The following is a 17,496-nucleotide window of genomic DNA, read 5'->3' on the forward strand; positions in this document are numbered from 1 at the left end:
CCAGTAGTAAAGTTTATTTATGAGTCACAATAAGGTTTACATTCACACTGTAATGAAGTTACTGTGAAAATCCCCGAGTCGCCACACTCCGGCACCTGTTCGGGTACACTGAGGGAGAATTCAGTTTGGCCAATGCACCCTAACCAGCACATCTTTTGGACTGTGGGAGGAAACCGGAGCACCTGGAGGAAATCCACAGACACGGGGAAAATGTGCAAACTCCACACAGTGACCCAAGCCGGGAATCAAATCCAAATCCCTGGTGCTGTGAGGCAGCAGTGCTAACCACTGTGCCACTGTACCACCCAGTGCTCTGAGGTTAAGTTTCTTCTTCAAACCTAAGAAGATTCAGTGTCATATCAGGACGGGGAAAAAGGAGTCCATTGGCTTCAGATGGATAATGATAAAAGTTAATATCCCAATTTATTCACTTTATTCCTTCAAGCTGAGGTTTACAAAGTGAGAATTCCGCTGTTTATAGCAGTGACTAAATAAGCAATGACACTCATCCTATATTTAAATTAGTCTGGAATACACCTCAATTTCACACAGGTTAACATTTTTCAAGCATTTGGAACCCCAAATGTCTGCTGACGTGTCATCCAGAGCTGTTTTCCTGGCAGTTTGTGTCAGTAGCAGGCTGCCGTTACCATCCACTCTTGGGCAGGGTGAGGAGACAGCTCCGACACCGACCTCAGCTGGAATGGGAATTGAACCATACATTAGTCCGCAGGCCAGCAATGCTGCAGGAATTGCAGAGGGGCTGCACAGAGGTCCAGAATTGGAAGAGGGGGTTGTGGAGATGGAGGAAGCGTCTGCAAGACATGGGGACATTTTGGATTATCTCAAAATTACAGAATGCGGGAGACCAGTCAGGAATGTGTTGAAATTGTCAAGTCTGGCAGTAATGTGTGGATGTGGGATTCAGCAGCAGATGAAGGGCTGCACGGTGGAACAGTGGTTGGCACTGCTGCCTGACAGCAGTGGGTTTCTGTGTACGTTCTCCCTGTGTCTGAGTTTCCTCTGGGTGCTTCCGTTTCCTCCTACATTCCAAAGATGTGCAGGTCAGGTGGATTGGCCATGTTAAATTATCCGTTAGCGTCCAAAGATGTGTAGGTTAGCAGGGTAAATGCACATGGGTACAGGGCTCATCGAGTCTGCACCGACTCTCCAACAGAGCATCTTACCCAGGCCCTATCCCAGTAGCCCCACATATTTATCCCGCTGTTCCACTGTGTTACTTGTTCATTACAATAGGGACCAGAGTCTGAGGTTATAAATGGGTGAGTTTACTCCAATAGTAATTCTTTCGACATCTGACAAGTTTACAGCTATGAACATCCTGCCTATCAAATAGCTCCAGCCTACATATGAGAGGACCAACATTCAGAGCTTTCAAATCTTTATCCTGAAGTTACAAAACAGACTTTAGTCATCGGCCTTCTGATACATCGGCACATTCACACAGGGGTGGATTGGACTGTCATCTGTTTATTATTCATCTTTAGTTCAATACAGTTTCTGAGTGATTTAAATTTAAAACAAGGTCTGCAGGCGTGAAGATTTATTGACACATGAATGAGAGATGCTGTGGGGTATTCTACAAGTCCAACAGGGCTGATTTACATCAGAAAAACTCCAACTATCAGTATAAACATTATTTAGTTGGGATGTAATTAACAGCAGCAATAACAGCAGAATCACACCCCTGTGATCACTGGTGAACTCGCTGGTGTCTCACCAGGTTGTATGACTGGGTGAATCCCTTTCCACACATTGAACAAGTGAACGGCTTCTCCTCACTGTGAACTTGTTGGTGTCTCAGCAGAATGGATGACCGGGTGAATCCTTTCCCACACTCAGTGCAGGTGAACGGTTTGTCCTCAGAGTGATTTCGCTGGTGTGCGAGCAGAAGTTTTCTGCTTTTAAAGCTCTTCTCACAGTCAGAACATCTGAACGGTCTCTCATTTGTGTGAACAAGTTGGTGTGAAGTGAGAGAAGATAAACAAGTGAATCTCTTCCCACACACAGGGCAGGTGAACGGCCTCTCCCCAGTGTGAATTCGCTGGTGTACAGTGAGGTCGCCTGATCGCCTGAAGCCAGTCCCGCAGTGAGAACATGTGAATGGTCTCTCGTCAGAGTGAACACGTTGATGGTGACGCAGTTCCTCAGAACTTTTATAGCCTTTCCCGCAGTCTGCGCATTTAAACGGTCTCTCTTCACTGTGAACTCGTTGGTGTTTCTGCAGGTTGGATGATCGGTTAAATCCCTTCCCACATTCAGAGCAGGTGAATGGCCTCTCTCCAGTGTGAATGCGCTCATGTGCCACAAGGTGGAATGATGTCCTGAACCCCTTCTGGCAGTGGGAGCAGCTGAACGGTGTGGAACCGGTGTGAATGTACTGGTGCTCCTGCAGTGTGCGTGGAGTTTTAAAACTCTTTCCACACTCAGTGCATTTAAACTCTTGTCGGTGTGAACTCGCTGGTGTCTCTGCAGGGCAGAGAAATCTGTGAATCCCTTCACTCACACGGAGCAAGTGAAAGGCCTCTCCCCTGTGTGAATGTGTCGCTGTATCAGCAGGGCCGATGACTGAGTAAATCCTTTTCCACATTCAGAGCAGGTGAACTGCCTCTCCCTGCTGTGAATGCACTGATGTATCAACAGGCCAGCTGTCCACATTCAGAGCAGGTAAAAGTTCTCTCTCCAGTGTGAATGTGTTAGTGATTTTCCAGGTCAACTGGATAATTGAATCCTTTCCCACAGTCTCCACATTTATACGGTCTCTCCCTGGTGTGACTGCGCTTGTGACTCTACAGGCCAGATGATTGGTTGAAGTCTTGTCCACACACAGAACACGTGTATGGTTTCTCCCCTCTGTGAATGGTGCTTCTTTTTTCCATGTTGAAAGGCTGATGATGTTCAGATCCTGATGAATTGAGACACTCTGATGTGATTCTTGATTTACAATTGTCTGTAATTCCTCACCTTCTAATCCCTTGAAAAATGAAGTGAAAACAGAAAGAGGGAAACATGAGAGACAAGCCATTAAAACACAAAATACGAAATTCAGCTGAACTAATCTGGTAAACTGTGGAATTGGGACTAGGAAATAGTGGATATGAAAGCTGCTGGATTGTGACAAAGCCTCAAACTGTTCACCAATGCACTGAGGGAAAGGAACCCTCCACCTCTTCAGAGCCTACAACAAGAATTCAGCCTTTATGCGCAAAGGGGAAAAGGTCGTGCGGAGGGTTTCGGAGTGTAAGTTTTTCGGGCAAATCCTCCATGATTAAAAAAACCCAGAGATAAGGAAAATGGCCGACTGGTTGTCAGGCCACATGAATATGCAAGAGGCTGGGATAATCTAATCAACAGGAAACAAAGGAGAAACCATGGCCAGCAGACAAGGAGTAAATGGCCCAACAGCAAAGACAATGAAAACAGATCATTCCATCCACAGACAACATCAATGACTCATCTCGCTGATGGGATTCCAATCAGGATGACTCAGAGAACATTTAAGAGACATTACAATATCAATTAAGGGCAGTCCCGACAGTTACAGCCTTTTGTCCCAGTCAATCGAAACTATCAATGATCAGAAACTGTTTTGTGTGAGAGAATCACTGCTTCAGGTTTTAAAAAGGGACAAGCAAGCTCTGCTCCCTCTCTTTTCTCTTCGGACCAGCATGACAGCACTCTCCACTCGGTCGTCTCCAGTACGCAGCCTGAAGCCCACTGAGCAATTTAAACTAGGATTGTGAGTATCCCCTGGTAATTCGCGAAGTTCCCGAGATCATCATAGTGGATGAGGTTTTGGGGAAAGTGGGGGGGGGGCTTTTGCATGCACCTTTCATAGTTTAAGACACTGGTAAACTTGTATAAAGTAAGAATTCCGAGGTGTCCGTTTTAGTATTTCCTTCCATAGTTATAGTCTCATAGAGCATAAGGCAGTGTGTGTTGTTTTCCTGGTGTTTGGTGACCTTTGACCTTGATGTTTTAATATATATATGTATATATATATCTTTGACTTCCGTTGGAGTCCGTTTTGATCTTTTCAATTTCTCACCAATGATCTCTGACCAAGTCACAATATAAATATTCCTTACCATAATTCCGGAGTCTAGAACTGAGGGTACCCTGGGCGCTTCGAAACCGCCCACTCAGGAAAGGCTGCCAGGTAGTGGATAGGCAGCAGTTTCCTTTTCTCTCTCTTGGGAGCGCTACTCTAGTGAAGTAGACACAAGGTGGTCATTGTTCCATCGGCAAGAGAGAGAATCACTCGGGCCTTGGTGGGGTTTGGGTGACGGAGAACCCAACCTAAAATAAGCCCAGTGGAGTTAAAAAGAGGGATCCTGCTACAGGAGAGAGACTTTATACACCAGCAACTCAACCAGGATTTTGGCAGAATCTCCTCAACCCACAATCTTCCCCACCTGGAAGTACCAAAGCAGCTGGGACGTGGGAAAACCACACAACTCCCTGACTTGGACAAATATCACTGTCCCTTCAATGTGACTGGGTTAAAATTCTAATACTCTTGCATTATGGGAGCACCTTTACTATATGGACTGCAGAGGTTCAAGAAGAAGGCCAAGTTTCACCATCACAAAGGACAATTGGTGATTGGTAACATATCGCTGTCTGTGATAGTAATTCAGGACAGATACCTGGGTCTTCTCAGTAATGTCCACTTTCAAATAATTTTTTATTTTTTTGCAAATCTGTATGAAACCTGCAAGTTCATACATTCATAAGATATAGGAGCAGAATTAGGCCATTCCGCCCCTCAAGTCCGCTCTGCCATTCAATCCTGGCTGATATGCTCCTCATCCCCATTTTCCTGCCTTCTCCCCATAACCTTTCAACCCATAACCATTTAAAAATCTGTCCAACTCCTCCTTAAATTACTCACTGCCCAGCATCCACCGCACTTTGGGGTAGCAAATTCCACAGATGAAAGGAAAACAAGGAAACAAAACCCATGACCGCTACAATCTAGGAGGACAAGGACAGTGGACAGATGGGAAAAGCACCACCAAGAAGTCCCCCTCCAAACCACTCAGCATCTTGACTTGGAAATATGTCACTTTTCCTTCACTGTCATTGGATCAAAATCCTGGAATTCCCTCCCTAACAGCACTATGGATGTACCTACACCACATGGATTGCAGTGATTCAAGAAGACAGCTCACCACCGCCTTTTCAAGGGCAATAAATGCGAGTCTAGCCAACGACTCGAATCCATTGAATGATTTTAAAAATGACTTGGAATATCCATGAGAAAACAATCCTGACAGCTACTCAAATAAATACTTCACTCAGTCACACCAGCTTCCGAGTTTACATTTGACTGGAGGGGTTGGATTTTGCTGTCATTGCTGCTGTTTGTGGAAAACTTTGGGGCATTTGCCCAGTCCATTACGCAAACCAGCCTCCCATCCATTCACTCTGTCTACACTTCCCGCTGCCTCGGAAAAGCAGCCAACATAATAAAGGATGCCACACACCCCAGACATACTCTCTTCCACCTTCTTCCATCAAGAAAAAGGTACAAAAGTCTGAGATCATCTACCAACTGACTTAAGAACACCTTCTTCCTTGCTGCCATCAGACTTTTGAATAGACCTACTTCTCATTAAGTTGATCTTTCTCTACACTCTAACTGTGACTGTAACACTACATTCTGCACTCTCTCCTTTCCTTACCTATGTACAGTATGCTTTGCATGTATAGTGCACAAGAAATAATACTTTTCACTGTATACTAATCCACGTGACAATAATAAATAAAATCAAAAAAGAACCCCATACACCCTCTCTTCCACCTTCTTCCATCGGGAAAAAGATACAAAAGTCTGAGATCACGTACCAACTGACTCAAAAACAGCTTAATCCCTGCTGCCATCAGACTTTTGAATGGAGCTGCCTTATATTAAGTTGATCTTTTGCTACACCCTAGATATGACTGTAACACTACATTCTGCACCCTTTTCTTCCCTTCTCTCCTATCTGCTCTATGAATGGAATGCTTTGTCTGTACAGTGTGCAAGAAATAATAATTTTCATTGTAAACCATAACATGTGACAATAATAAATCAAAATTATCCACCAGTTCCCACTTCTGTTCTTTCTGATGAATGAAGGATCTGTGCACAGCTTTTTCAACCCTCCTTCCAATCTCCACATCACAACAAAAAAATGACCAGTCAATAATAACGACTTTCAATGACGGAGCGTTTACCCAGCATTCGCCGCGGTGGTGAATGCCCCCTATATACACCAGAGGAAGTTACCGCGCAGCCGCAGTATCGCCCAGTACTGGAGCATGCGCACTGTCAGTCATGGCGATGGGGTGAGTCTCTCTTTTTGTCTCTTTGCCACGGGGAAGGAAGCGGAAACTCTGAGGGAGCGATGGAGCCGGCTCTGGATAGAGAAAGTTTCTAAACACCTGGTGGGCGCCTCAAACCCCGATTGAGACTCTGCGCTTCCGTGTTTGCAGCTCCGGATCTTTTTCTGCCCGAGGCCCAAGTCCAGGTTAACGGCCGCCATCTTGGATCAACGAGAGGCGCATGCGCCAGGGTCTTCGTGACGCAACAGTGAGGGCGGGGCTTAGGTTTTACAGTTCCCACCGGATCCTAGTTTCCAGCACATCAGACTTCCAATTATTGATTCGTGTCAGAAGTAGGTTTACATTGACACTACAATGAAATTACTGCGAAAATCCCCTAGTCGCCACACTCCGGCGCCTATTCAGGTACACAGAGAGAATTTAACATGGCCAATGCACCTAACCAGCACGTCTTTCGGACTGTGGGAGGAACCCTGAGCACCCGGAGGAAACCCACACAGACAGAGGGATGATGTGCAAACTCTACACAGAGAGTGACCCAATCCGGGAACTGAAGCCAGGTCTAACCACTGTGCCACCATGCCTCCCACCAAACTGGGCAACAGGTGTCTAAACAGTTTCACCCACTCCCAGCCTGCAGCTGATGTTTGCAGGGGTCCATGAACCATGTACATATTCAGTGTGAGAGGTTGCAGTCCCTGAAGGAGCTGCTTCTCCACTTTTAGTTCCACTTCTATTCTTCCCCACGCTCCTAATCATTGGCTGCCCATGTGGAGAAGGCTTGGGAGGTCAGAGGATCTTTTCCTGGACCTGCTCTTGGGGCTGGTTAAAACAGTGATTTGTAGATCTGCATGGGGTAACTAGGTTGTTGGCCTCTCTTCCGTGGTCTTGTCCATGCTTGTGTGGTCCTGCAGAAGAACCGTGCAGTGTCGACTGGAACACTCGAAAACTCCACAACTCAGGGTACAGAGTGTCTCATAGACACTGGAAACAAAGTTCTGGTTTAGTTGAGATGGAAGTTTGATTGGACCACAAGATTGGGGAAACAAGATTTGAAATAATATTCCATGGAAACGAGAATTGTCTGTTCTGACTTTCTATCCTGTGCTGACAATGATACTGACTCTGTCAATGTCTTTTACAAGGTCCACAAGGGTGATGAATTGCAGATGGGAAACTGAAACCAAACATCACATCAAGAGCTGACAGAGTCACTCAATTCATCAGAACCTGAATATCATCGACCTTTAAATGTGGAAGGAGAAATGTTTTTCTGTTTTGGCGGTGCGGAAAGATTTCAAACATCAGTGTGACTGGAAAAGCACCAAGACTTACACACACACCCGAGTGAGAGTGTTCCAGTAAACTGACTTAGGAAAGAGCTTTAACCAGTTACACAGCCTGATTTTAAAAAAATCTCACTATTCACAGCAGAGTCAAAGGATGAGAAGATCTTGGAGCAGAATTAGGCCATTGGGCCCATTGAGTTTGCTCCACTATTCACTGATCTGATATAATCCTGAACTCCACGTTCCTGCCTGATCCCCATGACTCTTGATTCTCTTACTGAGAAATAATACACACGTTCTTTGTGTGGGCAAGGCTTGAACAGATTGTTTAACCTAGACGGACACAAGGACACCTGTACCATGGAGAAACCATGGAAATGTGGGGACTGTGGGAAGGGATTCAGTTACCCATCGCTGCTGGAAATACATCGCCGCAGTCACACTGGGGAGAGGCCATTCACCTGCTCCGTGTGTGGGAAGGGATTCATTCAGTCATCCCACCTGCTGACCCACCAGCAAGTTCACATTGAAGAGAGGCTTTTTAACCACTCTGACAGCGATAACAACTCTAAAAGCTCTGAGGACCTGGTCAAGCACCAGGTTGTTCACATTGCGAGACAGTTCAGTTGCTGTCACTGTGGGAAGCTGTTTAAACGATCACAGAACCTCATTGAACACGAACGCACTCACACTGGGGAAAGGCCGTTCACCTGCTCTGTGTGTGGGAAGGGATTCACACGATCAACCCACCTCGCTGCACACCGACTGGTTCACACTGATAACAGACCTTTCAAATGTTCCGAATGTGAGAAGAGTTATAAAACCACAAGTGATCTGCTGATACACCAGCGAGTTCACAATGAGGAGAGGCCATTCAGATGTACAGTGTGTGGGAAGGGATTCATTCAGTTATCCAGCCTCCAGAAACATCAGCGAGTTCACACTGGGGAGAGGTCATTCACCTGCTCCTTGTGTGGAAAAGGATTCATTTATTTAACCAGCCTCAGATCACACCAACTTGTTCACTCAGATAAGAAACCTTTCAAATGTTCTGAATGTGAGAAGAGCTTTAAGACCTCAAGTATTCTGCTGAGGCACCAGCAAGTTCACTCCGGGGAGAGACCATTCACCTGCTCTGACTGTGGAAAGGGATTCACTCGCTCATCCAACCTGCGAACACACCAGCACATTCACACCAGGGAAAAACCGTTCACTTGCTCTGAGTGTGGGAAGGGATTTTCTCACTCACCCCACCTGCTGAGACACCAACACACTCACAATGGAGAGAGACCGTTCACCTTCTCTGAGTGTGAGATGGGATTCACTCAGTCAACCCATCTTCTAACTCACCAGCAAATTGACAAATGTCTGGAGGAATTGGATTCTGCTGTTATTGCTGCTGTTAATCACATCCACGACTGAACAATGTTCATTCTGACAGTTGGGGTGTGTTTTCGCTGATGTGTGTGATCGCTATAACTGGGCTGGAGTTTATTACTCCGGATAAATGTCAAATTAACTAATATTATTTAAGACACAAAGCTGGGACCTTCATTTCTCCAGGATAAGAAAAGATTAATCAATGTCTTGTTACTAATTGCTGCATTTTTGTGGCCTTTTCTCCTTTCTAGTTCTAGATTATTTCAGTTTTTATACCTTCAGTTACTCTCCTGGGCAAGTCCCAGCTCCCCACACCTTCCAGAGTGTCTTTCCTGGCCTTGGAATCCATGGAAGGCATCAGTAACACATCCGCGATCACCAAACACAAATCACAGTTGTTTGCATTGATCCACTTCTTTCCCCAGTCATTCAGGATGGTGATGTTTGTGGAGCTTTCTCTCTCTGTGATTTGTTTAATTGTCCCCCACCATTCACGACTGGATGTGGGGGGACTGCAGCTCTGATCTGATCCGTTGTTTGTGGGATCGCTTGGCCCTGCCTGGAACATGCTGCTTCTGCTGTTTAGTGTGTTTACAGTCCTGTATTATAGAGTCACCAGATTGGAATCTCAGGTTTAGGGTGCCCAGTGCTGCTCCTGACTTGTTCTCCTACACTCCATGTTGAACTAGGGGAGGTGATGACTGGTGGTATTATTGCTGAACTATTAATCCAGAAACTCAGCTAATGATTTGGGGACCGGGTTTCGAATCCTGCCACATCAGTTGGTGGAATTTGAATTCAATAAAAATAATCTGGAATTAAGAATTTACTGATGACCATAAAACCATTGTTGATTATCATAAAAAACCCGTCTGGCTCACTATGGCCCTTTAGGGAAGGAAATCTGCTATCCTTACCCGGTCTGGCCTACATGTGACTCCCTCTGAAATGGCCTCGCAAGTCACTCAGTTTAAGGGCAACAAGGACTGGGCCATAAATGCTGGCCATCCAGCAATGCCCATTTCCCACGAATGAATAAAAAAGAATTTCAAGTTGAGGACTCCCAGGATGACTCACTTGCACTGTCCACCTCTGTGCTGCTCCCTCTACTCAGGTCTGAACTGCTGGTAGGACAGCATATTCTGGCAGGAAGAATAAAAGGGAAGCAGATTATCTAAATGGTGAGAGATTGTAGAGCTCTGAGATGCAGAGGGATCTGAGTGTTGTAGAGATTGAATAAACTGGGATTGTTCTCCCTGGAAAGACGGAGGCTGAGGCGCGACCTGATAGAAGTTTATAAAATTATGAGGGGTGTGGATAGGGTGAACACTTGGGAGCTTTTTGCCAGGGAAGAAATGACAATTACAAGGCAGCACAAGTTCAAGATAAGGGGGAAAGGTTCAGTGGAGATGTGCGGGGGAAGGTTTTTACACAGAGGGTGGTGGGGGCCTGGAATGCACTGCCAAGTGAGGTGGTCGAGGCAGATACGTTAGTGACATTTAAGTCTCATCTGGATAGACACATGAACAGGTGGGAATAGAGGGATATAAGCGGTTGGTCTAGAGAGGACAGTGTGATTAGCGATGGCCGAAGGGCCTGTTCCTGTGCTGTTCTTTGTTCTTTGCATGAATCACAAAAAGCTGGTAAGCAGGTAAAGCAAGTAATTAGGAAAGCTATCATTTATTGTGAGGGGAATTGATTACATAAATATGGAGGTTATGCTTCAGTTATCCAGAGCACCAGTGAGACCACATCTGGAGTACGGTGTACAGGATTGGTCATCTTGTTTAAGCAAGGATGTAAATACATTGGAAGCAGTCGATTGACCAGACTAATGCCAGAAATGTGTGGATTATGGGTAAAGCTTGGACAGGCTAGGTTTGTGTCTGCTGGAGTTTAGAAGAGTAAGATCAATTTGATCGAAACATAGAAGAAACAAGAAGGGTCTTGACAGGTTGATGTGGAAAGGATGTTTCCTCTTGTGTGAGAATCTAGAGCTAGAGGTCCCTGTTTAAAAATAAGGGTTCACCCATTTAAAACGGAGATGAGGTGAAATATGTTCTTTCAGAGTCTCTGGAACACTCTTCTGAAAAGGCGGTGGAAGCAGAGTCTTTGAAGATTTTTAAGGCAGATGTAGATAGATTCTTGGCAAGCAAGTTGGCGATAGATTATTGGGGGTAGGCAGGATGCAGATTTAAAGTTACTATCAGATCAGCCCTGATCTGATTAAATGGTGGAGCAGACTCAAGGGGCCAAATAGCCGAATCCTGCTCCTTGTTCCTGTGAGACATTGGCAGTAAGATATGATTCAAAGTATGACTGTGTCAGCCTGCTGCTTGACTGGACTGTTCGACTGTAGGAATGGTCATATTTAATAGTTTGTAGCTTAGTTATGTGTAATAATCAAGTAATTGAAGCTTATTAATCACGATGGCACAGTGATTAGCACTGCTGCTTCACAGCTCCAGGGACCTGGGTTCGATTCCCAGCTTGGGTCGCTGTCTGTGTGGAGTTTGCACATTCTCCTCGTGTCTGCGAGGGTTTCCTCCGGGTGCTCCAGTTTCCTCCCAGAGTCTAAAGATGTGCGGGTTAGGTTGATTGGCCATGCTAAAATTGCCCCTTAGTGTCCTGAGATGCGTAGGTTAGAGGGATTAGCGGGTAAATATGTAGGGATAAGGGGGTAGGGCTTGTGTGGGATTGTGGTCGGTGCAGACTCGATGGGCCAAATGGCCTCTTTCTGCACTGTAGGGCTTCTATGATATTCTAATCTGCTGTGATATTCTGCTGAATTGTAATATATTAGTATCATGTTACTGGCTTTGTCTGTAACTGCATTCTTATTTGACAAGTGAAATACATCACATGACCCGAGGCCGGTGTAAAGCTTCACTTTTATACTTTAATTACAGAGTCCTGTGGATCCCATCAACTCTGGATGAGCTGAGGTCTGGAACTGTTAACCCCTCAGCCATTGACAATAACAGTTATACTTGAATTAGAGGCCATATTGTGTGAAGAAACCAGCTGTGAAGTTTCAAACCTTCAGCACTGTGTCGTAAATTAATGTATCCTTTTAACTTGTAATATCTTAAAAGAAGCAGTTACTTTCCTTCACACTATATCACCATATTTGGTTTGAAAAATTAAAGATTTCAGTTCTCCAGTTTTCATAACACAGTAGTTATTCTGACTCATTAGTTTTGAACATTTATCAATTGAATGTATCATACTGTATTTGTGTTTCCTGCTATCTCACCTTTTACACACTGATTTGATGCCCACTATCTTTGGATTTCAGATCTGAAGTAACTTTGTAATTTCTGTATTAGTTTAAGGCTGTGTGTCACTTTGTGTCCTTTTAATTAACTGTGTTCCAAGCTCTGGCAACCACTACAAAAACCAGCAAGCACTTTCTTTAACCAAAATATACTGATAGTCACCTGCCCCAATGAGAACTCTACAGGATTTCTACACATCAATTAGACATTTGAGACAATGAACCCAAATGTTAACCATTGGGATTTGACACCATAAGCTTGCTTTTCTCAAATAAGTGACAAAGAAGATATCTTTAGGCCCCCATTATCTCAGTACGAAGCCATAAAATTTAATAAAATGACAGGAAAGGTTATAACGTGGGGCAAACTCCGAAAGTAACTGATACATTAGAGGGCCAGTCGGGAGGTTGCAGGAAATGATCGGTAGATGACCATCACCATGAAGAAACCAATCAGAAACTGATTCAACACCACCGACATCAATCATAGAACATAGAACATAGAACATTACAGCGCAGAACAGGCCCTTCGGCCCACGATGTTGCACCGACCAGTTAAAAAAAAAAACTGTGACCCTCCAACCTAAACCAATTTCTTTTCGTCCATGAACCTATCTACGGATCTCTTAAACGCCCCCAAACTAGGCGCATTTACTACTGATGCTGGCAGGGCATTCCAATCCCTCACCACCCTCTGGGTAAAGAACCTAATCAGGGACATCTTTCTTGTGTCCAACCAAATAAACAAAATCAGCTGAACTTATGGCTGCTCTGAGAGGACACAGGTTTAAGGTGCTGGGGGGTAGGTACAGGGGAAATGTTAGGGGGAAGTTTTTCACACAGAGGGTGGTGGGCGAGTGGAATCGGCTGCTGTCAGTGGTGGTGGAGGCAAACTCAATAGGGTCTTTTAAGAGACTCCTGGATGAGTACATGGGACTTAATATGATGGAGAGTTATAGGTAGGCCTAAAAGGTAGGGATATGTTCGGCACAACTTGTGGGGCCGAAGGGCCTGTTTTTGTGCTGTAGTTTTTCTATGTTTCTAACTTAGGGACAACTCAAAAGGGGCAGCTCCCTAAAAGGAGGGGAACCGCCCGAAACAAAAAACAAAGCGGAAAGGAAACTTAAAACATCAAATTAAAATGTGATTAAAGGGGTCAATAACACACCCCAGTCCCTGCAGTGCCCAGTGGGCATGGAAGGCTTCAGTGGTGCCCTCGGACACTGCATGCTTCCTTTCCAGGGACACCTGGCCATGAATATAGCTGCGGTAGAGGGGGCAGACAGTCAGGTTGAAGACCCCTTCGATCGCCCTCTGTCTGGACCTGTAGATGGAATTAAATCAATCAGAGACTGATCATGTGAACCAGAGTTCAGGAACACCATTGATCATGTACAAGGGGCTGTGTCCAGAAAAGGTTAATAAATATCAGCTTTCAGCTGCCCGGTTCACCGCCCAGAGAAGCTGAGTAGGAAGAAGATAGACAACAGTCTATCTGTATTATGTCACCCAGTGGCGGCATGTAGATGAGAAACAGGAGGGGCAAAGGATAAACACTTGGGGGACACCTAGTTCAGGGGCTTTGGAGAGGAAAGAGAGGTTGGAGATGGGGTAGTAGTTGGCAAAGACTGTGGGATTTGAGTGTTTTTTTAGGATTGGTGATGACAGTAGATTTGAAAGTGAGAGGGACAGTGAGAGAGAAAAGAGAGAACAGTCAACAATATCACCTAATGTGGGGAAGGTGGATGATCAGCAGTTTAGTGAGAATAGGGTTGATGGAGCACAAGGTGGTTCCCATGGACAAGATGCAGAGGGCATGAAGGGAGATAGGAAAGAAACTGGAGAAAGCTGTAAGTTCTGGGCTTGGGCAAGATGGAACTTTAAACACGGTTTGTCCCAGTGGGCTAGTGGAAGGGAGGGAAGCAGCAGAGGCAGCTGATCAGATTGTCCCAATCTTACAAAGAAGCTCCATGAGCTCCTCACACTTGGAGGTGAGGATGGAAGAGACAGGGGAGCGTGAGAACCCTTCAGAAGGAAATAACATATGTTAAAGGAGTTAAAAGATTAAACACTGTTAACACAAAGCTAATTTATTGAAATTACTTGTGAATTCGCTGGTGTCTCAGAAGGTTGGATGACTGAGTGAATCTCTTCCCACACTTGGGGCAGGTGAACGGCCTTTCCCTGGTGTGAACTCGCTGGTGTGTCAGCAGGGAGGATGACTGAGTGAATCCCTTCCCACACTGGGAACAGGTGAATGGTTTCTCCCCAGTGTGAACTCGCTGATGTACAGTGAGGTCAGATGATGTCTTGAACCCAGTGTCACAGTGAGAGCACCTGAATGGTTTCTCGTCAGTGTGAACACGTTGATGGCGCATCTGTTCCCCAGAACTTTTAAAGCACTTCTCACAGTCTGGGCATTTAAAAGGTCTCTCCTCAGTGTGAACTCGTTGATGGTGGAGCAGTTGTCGGGAACTTTTGTAGCACTTCCTGCAGTCTGGACATTGAAATGGTCTCTTCTCATTGTGAACACTCTGGTGATTCAGCAGAGTGGATAATTGAGTGAATCCCTTTCCACACTCAGAACAGGTGAAAGGTCTCTCCCCAGTGTGAATTCGCTGGTGTGTCCGCAGGTTAGATGACCGACTGAACCCATGCCCACACACAGAGCAGGTGAATGGCCTCTCCCCGGTGTGAGTACACTGGTGTTCAATGAGTTGAGATGATTGTTTCAACCCAGTCCCACAATGAGAGCATCTGAATGGCCTCTCCTCACTGTGAGCACGTTGATGGAGTATCAGGTCCCGGGAACTTTTATAGCACTTCCCACAGTCTGGACATTTAAATGGTCTCTCGTCAGTGTGAACTCGCTGGTGCGCCATCAAGTCAGAGGACCGAGCAAATCCTTTCCCACACTCTGAGCAAGTGAATGGTCTCTTCCCAGTGTGAACTTGCTGGTGTCTCAGCAGGTTGCCTGACTGAGCGAATCCCTTCCCACAGTTGGAACAATTGAAAGGTCTCTCTCCAGTGTGAACTCGCTGGTGTTGCAGCAGGCTGGATGAGTGAGAGAATCCCTTCCCACACTTGGAGCAAGTGAATGACCTCTCCCCAGTGTGTCTGGGCCAATGAGTTTCCAGTTCCGATGGGGATCTGAATCCCTCCCCACATTCCCACTGTTTCTCCCCACTGTGAATGGTGCTTTTTCCTTCCATGTTCAAAACTCACAAATATTCAGCTTACAATAAATTGGGTGACTCCAATCTGATCCTGATGTGATGTTTGGTTTGAGTTTTCTGATTGGAAATCCTCCGCTTCAGATAATCTGTGAAATTGATTTTAAACAGAAAACGGGATGAGAAAGAACTCACAAAGGCAGGTTGTGAAATTGAGCTGAATGAATCTGGTAAATTGTGGGGCTGGCACCAGGAAAAAGTGACCATGAAATCTGTTTGATCTTTTGTCAGAAATGAAATGGTCACTAATGTCCTTCAGGGAAGAAAGCCTGCCTCCGGTCTGAGTCTACACAAGAAATAGGAGCAGGAGTAGGCCATTTGGCCTGTCGAGGCTGCTCTGCCATTCAACACACATCTCATCATCTCAGCCTTAAATATATTCACTGATGGAACCCTCTGGGCTAGAGAAATCTATGTCACAAGAGAGACAGTGAGAGAAAGCAAAACAGACAGAAAGAGACAGGGAGAGAGGGGGGCAAATGGGAGGCATTTTTATAGACCTAGAACTGAACCTCCTAAGCCCTCAACCTCCACCATCTGGATTGTCCAGGGCAGCAGGAGTATTTCAAAACCATTACCTGTAAGTTCCCCTCTGAGCTCACACCATCCGAACTTGTCTGACATCCAAGATTAGATGAGCAGAAATGTCCTCCATTTAAATATTGACAAGACTGAGCCCATTTCCTTCAGTCCCCTCGACAAACTCCAGTCCCTAGCCATCAACTCCATCCCAGTCCCTGCCAAATGTCTGAGACTGAAACAGGAGGTTTGCAGTCATGGTGAAATATTTCACCCCAGATGATCTTCCAAACTGATCCACATCAGCACCAAAATCACCTATTTTCACCTCAGTAACATCGCCCAATTACACGTTAGCCTCAGTTTATCCACTGCAAAAACCATCATCCATTCCTTTGTTACCTCTAGACCAAGTTATTCAAACACACTCCCAGCTGGCTTTCAACATTAAACAACCCCCTCCAGGCAGGTAAAATCACTGCCTCCAATGCGCTCAACATATTCTATGCCCATTTTGAGCAAGAGGTCAGTGAGAGCACGCCCTCCATCCCGGAAGCTCCGACGAACCTGTATTCGAGCTCACCACTGCTGACATCAGAACAGCCGTCTCAAAAGTCAACCCATGGCAAGTGACTACCCGGATGGACTATCTGGACGAGGGCTCAGATCTTGTGTAGACCAGCTCACAGGGGTATTCATAGACATCTTTAACCTCTTTTTACACCAATCTGGTGTCCTTATCTGCTTCAAGAAGGCAAACATCATCCCGATACCAAAGAAAAGCCAGGCAGCGTGCCTTAATGACTATCGCCCAGTGGCTCTGACATCCATCAGTATGAAGTGCTTCAAAAGGTGAGTCATGGCTCAAAATTAATTTCGACCTCCCAGATTGCCTGGATCCACTACGGTTTTTGCAGTGGATAAACTGAGGCTAACGTGTAATTGGGCGATGTTACTGAGGTGAAAATAGGTGATTTTGGTGCTGATGTGGATCAGTTTGGAAGATCATCTGGGGTGAAATATTTCACCATGACTGCAAACCTCCTGTTTCAGTCTCAGACATTTGGCAGGGACTGGGATGGAGTTGATGGCTAGGGACTGGAGTTTGTCGAGGGGACTGAAGGAAATGGGCTCAGTCTTGTCAATATTTAAATGGAGGACATTTCTGCCCATCGCCGCAACAGGTCCATAGCAGACACTAACTATCTCCTTGGCCCTACACTCAACACCTGGAATACCTGAATAACAAAGACACTTATGTCAGGTTCCTATTCATTAACATTATTCTGACAGAACTCATCTCCAAACTGTGTGGCCTGGGGCTCAGCTCCTCCCTCTGTGACTGGATCCTAGACTTCGTAACCCACAGACCACAATCAGTAAAAATAGGCAACAACATCTTCTCCACAATCATCTTCACACAGGTGCCCCACAAGGCTGTGTCCTC

General features: G+C 45.5%; 2 protein-coding genes across 2 annotated transcripts in view; both read right to left on the minus strand.

Annotated features, from left to right (window-relative positions):
• LOC144486078 (uncharacterized) overlaps window positions 1–6,572 on the minus strand; it is a 142,004-nt gene extending 135,432 nt beyond the window's left edge. Inside the window, exons 1-2 of the mRNA XM_078204191.1 lie at window positions 6,451–6,572; window positions 1,924–2,995 (exon numbers count right to left, since the gene is read on the minus strand). Coding sequence (XP_078060317.1) covers window positions 1,924–2,611 — 688 coding nt within the window. The 5' untranslated portion in view covers window positions 2,612–2,995; window positions 6,451–6,572. The remainder of the gene's footprint in view (window positions 1–1,923; window positions 2,996–6,450) is intronic.
• A 7,824-nt stretch (window positions 6,573–14,396) lies between these two features.
• On the minus strand, window positions 14,397–15,509 carry LOC144486079 (uncharacterized). Its single transcript, XM_078204192.1, has one exon. It carries the CDS (start codon window positions 15,507–15,509, stop codon window positions 14,397–14,399), a length of 1,113 nt encoding a protein of 370 aa, XP_078060318.1.
• Window positions 15,510–17,496: the final 1,987 nt, after the last annotated feature.

The sequence above is a fragment of the Mustelus asterias genome, unplaced genomic scaffold (genome assembly GCF_964213995.1).
Source record: "Mustelus asterias unplaced genomic scaffold, sMusAst1.hap1.1 HAP1_SCAFFOLD_285, whole genome shotgun sequence".
Classification (NCBI taxonomy): Eukaryota; Metazoa; Chordata; class Chondrichthyes; order Carcharhiniformes; family Triakidae; genus Mustelus; species Mustelus asterias.